The sequence below is a fragment of the Macrobrachium rosenbergii genome, chromosome 55 (genome assembly GCF_040412425.1).
Source record: "Macrobrachium rosenbergii isolate ZJJX-2024 chromosome 55, ASM4041242v1, whole genome shotgun sequence".
Taxonomy (NCBI): Eukaryota; Metazoa; Arthropoda; class Malacostraca; order Decapoda; family Palaemonidae; genus Macrobrachium; species Macrobrachium rosenbergii.
The window spans coordinates 74,908,593-74,922,764 of record NC_089795.1 but is presented as its reverse complement, the minus strand read 5'-3'; the positions used below and the strand labels follow the sequence as shown (position 1 = coordinate 74,922,764).

The 14,172-nt window shown below is 34.9% G+C and overlaps 1 protein-coding gene and 1 long non-coding RNA gene across 2 annotated transcripts in view; one reads left to right on the top strand and one right to left on the bottom strand.

Moving 5' to 3' along the window:
• LOC136835430 (uncharacterized) overlaps positions 1-14,172 on the bottom strand; it is a 175,892-nt gene that overhangs the window by 63,689 nt on the left and 98,031 nt on the right. The gene's annotated exons all lie outside the window — the stretch shown is intronic.
• LOC136835429 (uncharacterized) overlaps positions 1-14,172 on the top strand; it is a 150,641-nt gene that overhangs the window by 88,303 nt on the left and 48,166 nt on the right. The window contains exon 3 of the mRNA XM_067098953.1: positions 11,924-12,101. Coding sequence (XP_066955054.1) covers positions 11,924-12,101 — 178 coding nt within the window. The remainder of the gene's footprint in view (positions 1-11,923; positions 12,102-14,172) is intronic.

The window sequence follows — 14,172 nt, the reverse complement described above, 5'->3', positions numbered from 1 at the left end:
GGTGAAGATTGTAAAGGCTCCTCCGGTAAAAAGAAAAGCTCCTGTGTGTGTGACCTCATAGCAATTTATGGGAAGTTTTGTGTAAAAAAAAAAAAAACAGTCTTGTGCGAATGGAAAACAGATCAAGTGAATACAGGTTCTTGGATCAAGAATTAGTTTCCTCGAGTGCCTGGAATCTTATCTCGAGAACCAGGTTCTCATTTTTCTTAATAACGTACAGGTTTCCGTTTGCTGCTTAACCTCTGCTGATGATAATAAATTGTTGTATTAAAAGAAAAACTTGTTGCCTGGTGTGACTTGAAATCTAACGAAAGTAATATGAGCTATACTGTTATGAATAAGGAATATTTCCTTTTAGGACCTGGAGGTAAAGAAGAGCAGTTGAAAACTAATTAGGAAACTTAAGTTTTAGAAGCATATTTGATGTTGGCAAATTAAATTTTAAAAAGTGAACTATATACTTTGTGCTAAATACAAACTATGTTTACTTGTCTAGCTTCAAATCTGATAAAAGTAGTTTCGTTCCTGGACATACACTGGAATATTGCTTATTTCATCTCAGCAGTGTGTGCGTAAGAACTGGGGACTGATGTAACCTAGAGACGAAAAAACAAACAGGTCGGGAAACTAATACGTCATTAATGGTTAATCAAAATTAACAAAACGACTTTCCCCAACCGTTTCGGCAAATAATACTGAAATGGAGTTCAATAAAATGGTACAACGTCGGCTGAAAGGAGAAAATGTTGTTACAGTACGTGAATAAAAGCAAGGTTGGCAGAGGGAGCAGTCAGTCAGCAGTCAGCAAGCAGCCGATACGAATATGAGTATGGAGTATCGAAGTGTCAGATTCTGGTTCACACTGGTTTCCGCCAGGAATGTAAATACTCGTACTTCACTTGACTGTCAAATGAATGAATCTTAGCTTTAATGAAGACGCGAACTTGATGGACGGGTTAACTGACTGATTAATAGTCATCGGGCTATAGCCTGTATAGATAACTCATCATGAATGAAATATATATATATATATATATATATATATATATATATATATATATATATATATATATATATATATATATATATATATCAATTTATAAGGAAGCCTATAAAAACGGCAAAATGTGGAAAATAAGGCTATATTTCAGAGACTGAAGTGTCTCTCTGAAATATAGCCTTTATTTTCCACATTTTGGCGTTTTATGGGCTCCCTTACATTTGATGGAATTCTCTTTATTACACACGCACACACACACACACACATAATGCGTGTGCGCGCGCGCGCACTCCTTTCTTTTAAATGGTGATTCCAGAAAGTGTCATATTTACGATCCTCAACTATGTTGATAGAGTGAGGTAGGTTCCTAATCAGTTCAGTCCTAGCTACAGCCACTATAGTTGATCAACTAGAAGGCACACAATTTCCCGCTTAGGTTAACAAAGGAACAATAGATTGTAACAAACGTATCCGTATCGTTTCAACACAGACTCCATGTTACATGCAAGTGTAGATACCTATATAAATAAATTAACATGCTCTACTGGAAATCATTAAAAGCAGTTAAGTTTAAATACTGTCTGTGAAGGCCCTGATAGATATTTTCCGGGAATGAAGTGTAGTTCCGTAGACTTACAAAAATTTAGACGAATCTCAATTCATTATAACAAAAAATAAGATCAATCATTTGTAACAAAACCCCCACAAATCGAAAATAAATAATATGCAACACAATGTTTTAAGTAGATTTTGGCTTTGTCGATTACAAGTGGAAATTTTATGAAAATGCTTATGCTGACTGAAGGGAAAGTTCATTATGCTTTCCAGTAATGATATTTAAAATCCATTACAGGTGGAGGAGTTGAGAGGTGGAGAGGCATGTAACACTGTTTAAGTTGTCCACACATCATGAGCAGCAATGTTCGACGGAACCATAGTAATACTACCAAGCAGTTATGGTATTGGTACAAGAGTACTTCAAAACCTTCAAGCTTGTAACTAGTGGAAGCCAAGTTGAGAGCACTTGGTTTCTATTAGAAAATTCCACATTTTTCTGAGAATGTTTCGAAAGATAACCTAATAAAGGTCCAGTAAGAAAGGTCCTGACTATTACAGACGTGAATGACAGAAATTTTGAAGAAAGCAATTCGCTTTGTAGATATTCGGACGATGATTTCAAGACGAAGGTTGTATGAAATATCGACATAACAACTAGCTTGGCTCACGTGCAGCACATTCATGTCCGTGTGTGTGTGTATGTATATGTATATACATGTGTGTGTATGTGTGTATATTTTATATATTTTATATACATGTATATATAAATATATATATATATTGTACTGTATGTATGTCTGATATATATATATATATATATATATATATATATATATATATATATATATATATATATATATATATATATATATATATATATATATATAAATAAATGTGCACTTACATACGTATATAATAAATATATATATATATATATATATATATATATATATATATATATATATATATATATATATATGTATGTATGTATGTATATGTATGCAGTACCAAAATAATTAAACTTGAACCGTTAATGAACAAAACACTCCAATTTAGTTTAAGTAATATGCAAGACAGTGCCTGTCCATGAAATAAGGCGTGACGGAAAAATATTACATTTACAATATAATCTGTCCATAATTCCAATAATATAACCTTTACTCTTTATTTTCAATGCAGCAAAACAATAGGTATTGTTCGTATTTATATTAAATACAAACTTGACTAATGATAGAAACAAAACCCCTACAACGCACAGGAAATTGTTAAAAACATCTTGGACGGAAACTGAAATATGAAGAAATGTCCAGCAATGTGATACGTGTATTGGAAGACACGCAGCCTTATCTTCTTGAGTGGGCCTACCCTTCAAAAACATGAAGCACCTTTCTACTTTTTCCTGTCAGACTTATACTACCCGACTGTGAATTAACATTCACGGTGCAGTATTTCCGAAATCACAAGAACTTTAGTTGGATCGTCTTGCAGGTTAAAATTATATTATTAATACGAGTTTTTGAGTACCGTACGCGTATAAGTATTAGAGACTGGGTAATGAGAGGAGCCACAACAAGATAAGACTGCTAACTATACGAAAGATAAAGAACCAGTTATCTGAGAACACGTGAGAATGAGTTACGTTCGATGGGCAAAAGTTCTAGAGAAAAAATAGTGATAATGTTATGTTCAATAGGAAGCCGCACGTGCGGAGTGTTCTCTGGCAGCGCAATCAAGTTGCTGGAGAGAGATGAAAAGTTTCAGATTTCGAACAATGCCACGTAGTGTTTTGGTGGCCAACTAGCAGGAGAGAAAGTTACAAATAAATCTTTTCTTAGATGTAGAGAGCTAAAACAGAAGGGTGGGAGAATAATGAGAGAGAGAGAGAGAGAGAGAGAGAGAGAGAGAGCCTCGACCTAGTTCTGGGAAAAATGGAAATATATAGGCTACTTATTGTGGGTAGTTTAATATAATAGGGCTCCTGCAGCAAGCACCTGACGCGTCCCTCGTTGCTTTTGATAAATTATCATTTTGGCCAAGAGATAAAGCGGTTAAATTAAGGAAATTTTAATACATTACGGTAATCTGAATAGGATTCAAAATAAACTTTCCTCTCCTAAGTTCAAAGAGTAATGCAATCCACGCAAATAACAAATAAACTACTTCCGTCGTCGGAAGAATTCGGCAGTGGAAGTTTCCTAAAACTCACAGTCAGCGGCTTGTTACCGTGGATAAAAAAAAAAAAAATCGTGGCCGCACCATGTGCATCAAGATTTGTGTCCACTATTCAGCTAAAACACAAAAATCGGAACTATATTATACTTTCTAAGTAAGCAGCTCAAGTGCATTAGCTTATAATCTTACTCTTGTTCAGTTTAGTTTGCCTAGTATTTGAAACAGACACCTCATATATTTCATGGTATATATATTGCCCCTAAATGTTCCGTGAATGCTTTTTTTTTTTTTTTTTAATAATTATATCATTCTGCAATGTAACTAAATGGCTGTTGTACCTATTTCGCGTGTCATGAAATTTCAGCGAGTGTTTACCTGACGAATTAGGTCGGTTTTTAGGCACCAAAAAACCTAAACACGTAGGCAAGACTACATCTAGTACATACTGTAGTGACGAACTAGGGATATACAAGAACTCTAAAGTGGTTTGTTAGTCATATTCAAAGTTGGTCAGCACCTTTGTGATTGTTCATGTTTGTAAGAGAGCGCTTGTACGTATGTACATTTGTCCAGGAGCATGACCTTGACCACGAGTTGCCGATTCGTCTATTTTTGGGCTCTCCTCCTATCAATCTTTAATGAGGTGCGCACTCAATAAAAGCGACCATTCCCTGCCACTGCTGGCAACTTCCCCTCCAGGGCAATGGGTGCGCTATCGATACAACTTGGATAGCACAGGGAGGGTGACTTGGGGTTTGGGCACTGAGGGTGTACAGCCCCGGGGAGGGGAGGGCCTTTTGTTGATATGGCTATGCCTGTGAAGGTGATTGATGATTCAAGGGTAAGGTGAAGGTAGGTAGCCTGGTCGCAACGATTGCAAAACGATGGAATTGGAATAATGAAGGTCAAAGGGATATTTGTTCATTTGCGTCAAGTGTGATAGAAGTGACAACAATAATTAATGGGGCATAACATCGCCTCCTATTTCTCGAAAGGTATATGGCAGGGTTTTCATTAAGAAAGTAAGACAGATGGAAGGACTGATAGGGGAAGAGTATTATTCAGAGTTCCAATAAATTAGTGGCCGTAATTTCCTGGGGGGACCCTCAAGAAATGACTTGAAAACTCAACACGAAAATGATATATGAAAGTATTATATAAAAGGATATGATAAAGAATCCTCACATAAGAAGAGACAGATCTCTCAAGAAAACTGAATACCACAGTTCTCAAACCAATGACCGTCACATCGAGATTAAGTCTCTCTGTCAGAAGACATAAACATAAGAGAATCGATTTACCAGTTAACTGTCAGACTGAAAGGTTGTTAATTTTCAACATTCTGAAGAGTCAAAGATATCCAACATTGTATAAGCACGTAGTACTTACATTTCCCTCAATGGAGTTAACTAGCAAACAGATTTCTAAAAAAAAAAAACTAACAAATAAAAGCATATGAAATAAGATAAGGTAAAACAAGAGGCAAGCAAACTATGAAGGATGGTGTTGACGGAAAAATATATAAACAAGCAAATAATTTTATGGAATGAAATGAACTAACACAGCATCTCCACCTAAATGGCGAGACTACTGCCGGGGATACAGTGACACACTTCTTGTATTGATCAGGTCGATCAAATTTTAAATGTCTCCGAGGATTCTTGGAAAACGGACTACAGGGGACCAGAGGAAAATGACAGCGACGCTTTCTGTTTGAGACACAACGCTCCAAGAGAAGGGAACAACGCAGCAGGTGAAACTGTACAGAAGTTCTTCGGGAGATTCGATAACGCGCAATAAGCTTTTCTCTTTTTGCTTTACTCCCGCTTTCCTCTATAAAAACCAGCCCAAGCACGCACGCACACACTTGAATATATGTGTATATATATATTTATGTGTATATATATGTATGTATGTGTGTGTGTGTGTATATATATATATATATATATATATATATGTATATATATATATATATATATACATATACATATACAGTATAGGCTATATGGAAATATGTATACAGTATAGGTATATATGGAAATATGTACATATATATATATATAGTATATATGTGTGTGTATATATATATATATATATATATATATATAAAACTTTACGACACCATTCCTCAATATGACCTTTCATAAGATAAATGCAATGGGTTCCAGAAACAGTTATCATTCCAGGTCCTTTTAAAGGTTTTTCAGCATGAGGTTGCTGGCCTTATGTCCTAGTTGTAACCCACGCAGCTAACTAACTACCACAATTCATTACAAAAGATAACAGAGACTTTAGACTTGACGAAACGCCCCTGAAATTTTCATCTCGTCTGAACATCAAATCCGGGCTCTTGCGCGCGCGAGACGACTACCCTCACTTCAATTTAGTATTTTTTAATATCCAGGAGCGATCATAAACAACACTGAGACAGACGCTGTTGAATAATTAGGATTCGGTTCAAGCCTAAAACATCATACTGCGGGAGTTACAATGGGTGACCGAATTCCTGAAAAAACTAAAATAATAATTCAAAAAGGATCGTCAAGTTATGACCGACAACTCAACTGCGCCACTGGGTTATCAGAAAACTGCACGAATGCAAACTTGACTATACTGAAAATGTATATTTTATTGCAAAAGATGCGTGCCGTGGTGCATTTTGTCATGTAATGATAAATACACTAGACAGTAAGCTATGCATCACAACTGAATCAAAATGTATCCGTGTTTTGTTGAAATTTATTTGTAACTGTGCATACAAAAATGATTCATATGGAATAATAAATAATAATATATGAGTGCAACCGGATACTTTTCAACGAATACATAATTTTACATAATGTATAAAGTCAAATGAACCAATCTATACATATACTCACAAACATATATATAGTATATATATTATATATATTTTATAATATATATGTATATATATATATATATATATAATGTATATGTCAATATATATAATATATATATATATATATATATGTATATATATATATATATATATATATATATATATATATATATATTATGTATACATACAAACATATGACTATTATCACAGGAAACAAACAGAGAAATGATTTGTGGCGTAATCTAATGGATTAATAGGTCACGCGATATTGCCGATCCTGATAAGAATACATACAGTCATGTATGTATATAAGTGTACACACGTACGAACTTAAGAATTATTTTCTTGTAGAAACGATGCCTCAGGTTACAGAATTTTGAGAGAGTTAGGCCTATACAATCCTTTGGGAAATATCTTTAATTACAGTTCAGTTTCACTTGCTGAAACTATTTACCTTGCAGGCATTTTCCCATGTTTATGTGTGTATGTATGTATGTATGTGTGTTATGTATATATATATATGTATGTATATTATATGTATATATATATATATATATATATATATATATATATATGTATGTATGTATGTATATATATATACATAAGACCAACAATACCCTTAATAATGGATTCTCTTTATCATAAATAAGTTACCTAAGATACAAAGTGAATTGATATGAAAAGGTTTTTATGGCATAATATTTGAGGAGTGCATAAAAGTCACGTGTTGTCTCAGTGACACTAGCATTCAAACAAAACACAACACATATATATGTGAGCAGTATGTATATATATATATATATATATATATATATATATATATATATATATATGTATATGTATATATGTATATATATACACATATATATATGTATATATATATGATAAATGTATATATGTATATGTATATATATATATATATATATATATAGTATATATATATATATATATATATATATATATTTATATTATATATATATATTATACTTGTTTTCTATTGAAAGAATGAAACTTGAATATTAACATACTGGATTCATGTTGAATAGACACTTCTGGAAGCTCCATGTGCATAATTCAGAAACAATAAATATCTGTGATTTTTTCTCATGAGTCACTGACGAAACAAATGTATAATGAATTTTTTTCCATCTGGAAAGTCATCTAACTTTTGTAATTTAGAGTAACGTTTTGATGGCTTCATCTATGAGTACAGTGAAACAGAAGTTTTTGAAAAATGCTGCTTTGATTTGGCTGTGGAACGTCGACTAATACGAAATTTTATGTGAGGAGTTGTTACTCAAAATCAAATACTTCTACGAGTCGAAATCCAATGTCTTAAATTGCAATCCTTGTGAAAATAGAAATAAACGTAAAAGTGACTTCAACCTTAGACTTTATTATTCTGATTCTTCTCTATCAACTCGTCATCAGTCTCTCCTCTGATGAGAAAGAACAATATAAAGGCGGGTACACCTAAAGACGAGACAAAAAAATTTGTGGGCACACCATGAGCAACAATGGTAGACGGATCCATTCATTGTTCAATCTAGTGCGCTATCCTTCAATCGCCCCTTTCCTTTGAGAATTGACTGTAATATTTAGAGCCGAGTTGTGTTGGGTTACTCTGCCATCAGACATTAAGAAGTTCTTTGTTCTTCAAGCACAAGACGTTATTGACCGCTCTGTACAAAGCGAGACGCCAAATGCAACACACTTGGTAAAGTATCTTGGTGCAAATTCGGAGCTACTTTTCGTTTTTTTATCAAATATATAAAAAAATGAGAGAGAGAGAGAGAGAGAGAGAGAGAGAGAGAGAGAGAGAGAGACTTTTTGTTGTTCTGGCAAGTAAAAAAGATATTAATACAAAGCACCGAAGACTCAACCTAGAGGTCAAATTTGCTTGAAGAACGTACTGTTGAGAGAGAGAGAGAGAGAGAGAGAGAGAGAGAGAGAGAGAGAGAGAGAGAGAGAGAGAGAGAGAGAGATTTCGCTGTTCTGGCTACTAAAAGAGATAGTAATACAACGCATAGAAGACACCACCTAGAGGTCGATTTTGCTTGAAGAACGCACTGTAGCGAGGACTTATTTTTTTATGCTAACATCCAAAAGGTCCTTTGGGAACCTTGCTGTGAAAGACAAAGTCATCAGTCAGTCATGTCTCTTTCTAACCATGACCTCATGAAATGAAGATCTTAGAAGCGCAGTTAAGGTCAGCTAGAATATCTTCAGTAACTAATTGGTAAGTGCACTCCTAGGTTGAATGTACAGTATATGTTTCTGAGTAATTGGAAAATGACATTTTAAACAAGTTTCTACAGACGCCTCCTCACTACAGTGAAACATGCCATAAGCACACGTCGGACACTTACCTTACCCATACAAACAGTTTAATACAAGTCAACGATTTATTGGTAGTCCTAATCAGCATTCGCGAAAGATTTCCTCCCACTTGTTTTGAACCATGTTTGTGATATGTATCGATATGTTTCCGACGTGTTTTTATGACAAGTCATGTTCTTTTTCCAACGTGAAAGCACTCTTAGAAATACAGCGTGAAGGCACTTTCTCAAGACTCCAATGATATTAGATGTTCCTCTTACGTCATATGGATAGACCACAACTGACGATAGGCTCCACCTTTGCTTTGAAGCACTGCGATTGATTTAATTAACTGGAAAACCTTAAACCTCTCATTAAGAAACCTTGAAGAACAATGCCAAAGAAAAATTTTAAACATGCCATGGAATTTCCGACTTTGGTATAACATTTCAAGAAAAACAATGGTCCTCTCCTCCAACACTGTTATTACTAAATGCTCCACAAGTTCCCTCACTAACTTTCTCCTGACACACCTTAAGTAAGAAAGAGCTGGCAGTTCATAAACAAACATGTGGAAGAAGAATTTCTTTCCTTCTTTTGGGTTCTTTCTTCTGATAAAACCGTCAATAGTATACTCAGTTTTCCCTTTACGTTCCCATTCTGTACCTTTCTCTGGTCTGGAATACGGCGAAAGGAAGGAAAATGTCACGGAAAAAGGCACGAAAGAAGGAAAATATCTTTTAAAAAGCTAAGAAATACGTAAAATATCCTGGAAGAGGCAAAAAGACATAAAAATATATTGGAAGAAGCCAAGAGAACCGAAAAATTCACATGACCAAAGCAAGAAGGACGAAAAATATCCTGGAGAAAACCAGGAAAGATGCAAAATATCCTGGAAGAAGCCAAGGGAACCCAAAAATATCCATGACCAAGCAAGAAGGACGGAAAATATACAGGAGAAATCCAAGAAAAATAGAAAATATCCTGGAAGAGGGAGAGAAGGGAGGAAACTATACCGAAAAGAAGCCTGGAAACATATATTGGCAAGAAACTGAAACCGCTGATAACTCACAGTCCCTGGAGGTCTCGCCACTGACTAAGAAGGCTTGCCGCCGGTATGTAAACTAGACTGGATTTGGAATTAAATGCAGGATGGCTGCAAGTTCCCCTTAATAAGCAGGAGATCTGACAAGATGTCAATCGGCATCTGACGTGCAACGCTCTGATTTAGTTCATTCTTCTTTTAGTTTAAGTTCTTATTCCAGTAAGGGCTCTTGCTCTTTGGCGGCTAGTAAATTCAGTACAAAGTATCTTATTCTTGACCCTTTTTAAACGTAAAAAATTTCATGAATGCTAAAGTTTTCTAAAATAAATAAACTGATTAATACTGTTTTCATCATTTATGATAGAACCGCAATTCATCAACCGGTAAGTAATGGTTATTGATCTCTAAACACAAGGCATGAAATGTTTACATAATGCAATTATGACGTCACTGTCTGAAGGCCGTTCCCAATGCAGGTCTTGAAATGGAGTTTTAAGTTTTAATACTAATTATTGATAAACTCTACTTTCATACCGGCAGACATAAGGTCAACAATTTAATGTAAAAATAATCACGTGAATAGTAATTTTATTGGTGGTCGCCTGATTGTCAATAAAAACTATCTATTATTCACTGGCTTTAGTCAAGAAAAGTCAAGTGGTAATTATTTAAAATGTTTGTTTACAGTACACAATGCCACTGGTGTGGTGTCAACACCAGAAGCTATGGCTGTCATTTGCTGAATAAGTAAGAACTCATTATAATGCATGTACCTAGTTGTACTAAACGGCATACCACCTACAAAATAAAATCATTAATAAATATTCAAAATCAAAGGAGTCAGTGAAAGAGAGCGGCGCTATTTCTAGAACCCTATAGAACCAGACGAGTGTACCCTTAGAAGTGCATAATAGTTCTTGGTCGATATGGAAGTATAAACAATTTTTCCCCAATAAAGATATAGTATGGATTTAATTTCCTTCCCCATTCATTGTGACAATGCCTTAAGATAAGTTACTCTTCCTAAATCAAATGGGTCCATTCTCTTAATTCGAAAAAATTTGATATACAGGATTGTTTCCGTACATTATCTATTATAGGAGGGCCGTCTTTTGCCTTCTAGTAAGGCATCACTGACAATGAGTACTTGTCTTCCATTTACATGCTTTTACATTCACAGGGCCTCCTGTCATAATATCTTCACACAGAACCATGTATGACTTAGTAAAGATGCAAAATAAGAGGAAAGTAACTCATATTATTCGAAGAGGATTAAATCTGTCACAGAGAACCTCTCAACTTTAGGGCGAATATTACTGCTTAGCCTATTTTTGTTCTGGTCTCCGGTCAGATGTTCCAGATCTCAGCAGGATCTAAAGTGTCATCTGTCAGAGGGTAGAGTAGTGGATGTCAATTTTAATGCAAATGACTTTTCCAAGTGAGCTCAACTAACTGGCCATCTCTAGAACCACAAAACCACATTTCATTACCCCTTTTCAACTTTCATCGCATCTTCAATATTTATTCCTCTCTAAAGTTTACTTTTTAGGGTTTATGTGTGTGCATGGAATAGACTGAATATGTTTTTTAAATAATAATAATAATAATAATAATAATAATAATTATTATATTATTATTAATTACATATTATTATTATTATTCATAACAATGAAAAATTCATAATTTGATATGAGGCTTCACAAAAAGAAACGATCTATATTTAATTAAATGAAACCGTCTTAATGTGTATTATCTGCAATTACTGTCAGCCAATAAAACTATCTCTAGCACTGGCAGGCCGCCATCATGGCACTCCGCAGGGTGGAAGTGTCAAGAACCAGTAATACAAAACTCGCCATATGTAAGAAAGCACGCGAATTATTTTTCATATTATTCAGGCACCAAACATTTTCACTGCTGTAGATCTAGTCGAAAGAAAATCTTATTAATGTTGTATCCATTTCCTCAGACGTGAGGCCTGTGACTCCTCCAGAGGATGACAAAGAGGACATAGAGATAAAACTGGAGAAAGACGACAAGAGGAGCGACAGGATGTTGAAAGTTGGCAATACCGATCTCCTCTTCAGTCTTTTCGACTCCGTGGAACAAGGAGACAAAAAGAAGATCACGGTTGTCAGAAGAGGAAGGTAAGTAGAAGCCTGCGGCTTTCGTTTGCTCACTTTTCCAATAAGGATATGTTTATCTTTCTCGCTGTATTGTTAAAGAATAATTCATGAAGTGAAGACTTATATCGTACACTAACAGACAGCACATAACAGGAGATGTGAAGCGCATAAGCGAGGTGAAACTTCTCAAAGTGAACTCATATCACTTTTGGAAAAAGTTTCGTGGTTTTGGAGTTTTATGTCGAAACAACAACTTGAAGTTTTAAAATTAATAAACAATCTACAGAGATCTTAATGGCTCCGGTTGTTAGTGAAAAAGATAAGTGGATATGAAAACATTAAAGTTACATATAGTATTATCATTACCAGCACAAGACCAAGCACTTTTTCTCCGATCTGAAATTGAGACATCTTTCATTTAAGTATTATTTGCTCCAGACATCTGACTGAGGGCTGAATTCTCATTTATATAAAAAATAATAAAATGTAAATGGTACCTGAGCCGGCTTCCCTTGGACTGTAAATCAACCAATCAATAACTGACTGCCAATGGACGTATACTGTGGGATGTCTCAGGACAGTTTGTAACGTATGTTGTAATCATTATCAAGACGAATCTCAATTTGCCTACCTTCTAAATTACATAACAGAAATATTATTTGTAATTTCACAAATCCTGCTCTCCTTTATGCCAATTCAATTTCCTTAGATACCCTTCTTTTCCTTTTTGGTATATTTCGCTATTTAACGTTTTTAAACGTAACGTTTATAACTAACAGTAGCATAATCCTGCCTCTTAACCTCTAGACGAGAGGAATATTTACATTTCTAGTTTGCAGGGCTTAAGGCCCGTGTTTGATTTGGGCAGTCATGCCCGCATCAATAACTTGAAAAGTTGAAAAATGGGCTTGCTCTGACCCTAAATTTAGGACTCCGAAAGTCATTTGGGAAAAGGGTTTCAACTTTTTTACGCTGTAGTTTCTGACCGTGTAGAAAAATAATTTTCTGTAGATCCTATCTCTCTCTCTCTCTCTCTCTCTCTCTCTCTCTCTCTCTCTGTGTGTGGCTTTTACTTCCTTTACGTTCAAACAATTTTTTTTCTTTCTCGTATATGGCGTCTCTCTCACCAGAAGATCAAGCCCATAGCAGTTATTTTCTTTGCTAGAATAACTTCACTATAACTTGTCCTGCTCTTTAGAGGTAACTGAAAAATACGAAAGTTAGAAAAATCGAAACAGAAAAGAAAAAAATAAACAAACAAGCACAGAAATATAAAAACGACAAGCCAGAGAAACGGCAGCACGGCATACGACGTTATTGCAACAGTGGGCATGGAACATGATTTATAGGCATGCAACTTCCTTCCTAATTACAACTGCACAAAGTGTATTACGATTTCTGTACCAAAATCATTCACTTCCTCGTAACGACGGTATATATACCTTAGTCGATATTCTCTGCGTTCGAACGTAGGGAAATGACCACGGCTTCCATTTCATTAAAAGTACGAATTATAACATAAGAGTTGAAAAGGATGAAGACTAATAACATCAACATCAAAACAAGTTGAGATTCGTTAGGATCGCCATTCCTAGTGTAGAGACTGTTTTGAAACACCAAACACCTCTTTAAAGTAACGTTGACAGTTTCTGCCCTACTGACCTTGGCTCAATAACTGCGTCATAACTTTGTGAATGTAGATCTCCTAGGTCCTTTATTTCATGCTGTTAAAATATTACTACGCTATTCCTGCTGAGTCAAGGAACTGTTATTTTGATCTCTATGTTTGCTATAATCATGTTCCTTTTTTACCCACTTATCAAAAGTTTCGGCAGTGAGGTAATGAACTAACTCGTAAAAAAGATCGAGGTAATGAACTAACTCGTAAAAAAGATCAAGAGAAATTGTTATGAAAGCAATGACAGTTTTTCAACACCGCACAGACCAAGAGCGACTCTGGTTAAAAGCCCTGATTTCTCATTAGCAGGCCAATTAGGATGCTCAACACTTTCAAGATAAAGCTATGCCTTGATTCCTGTACTTTTAAAAATGCCCAGTACACATTTCACCGACATTATCTATCTAAAATGTT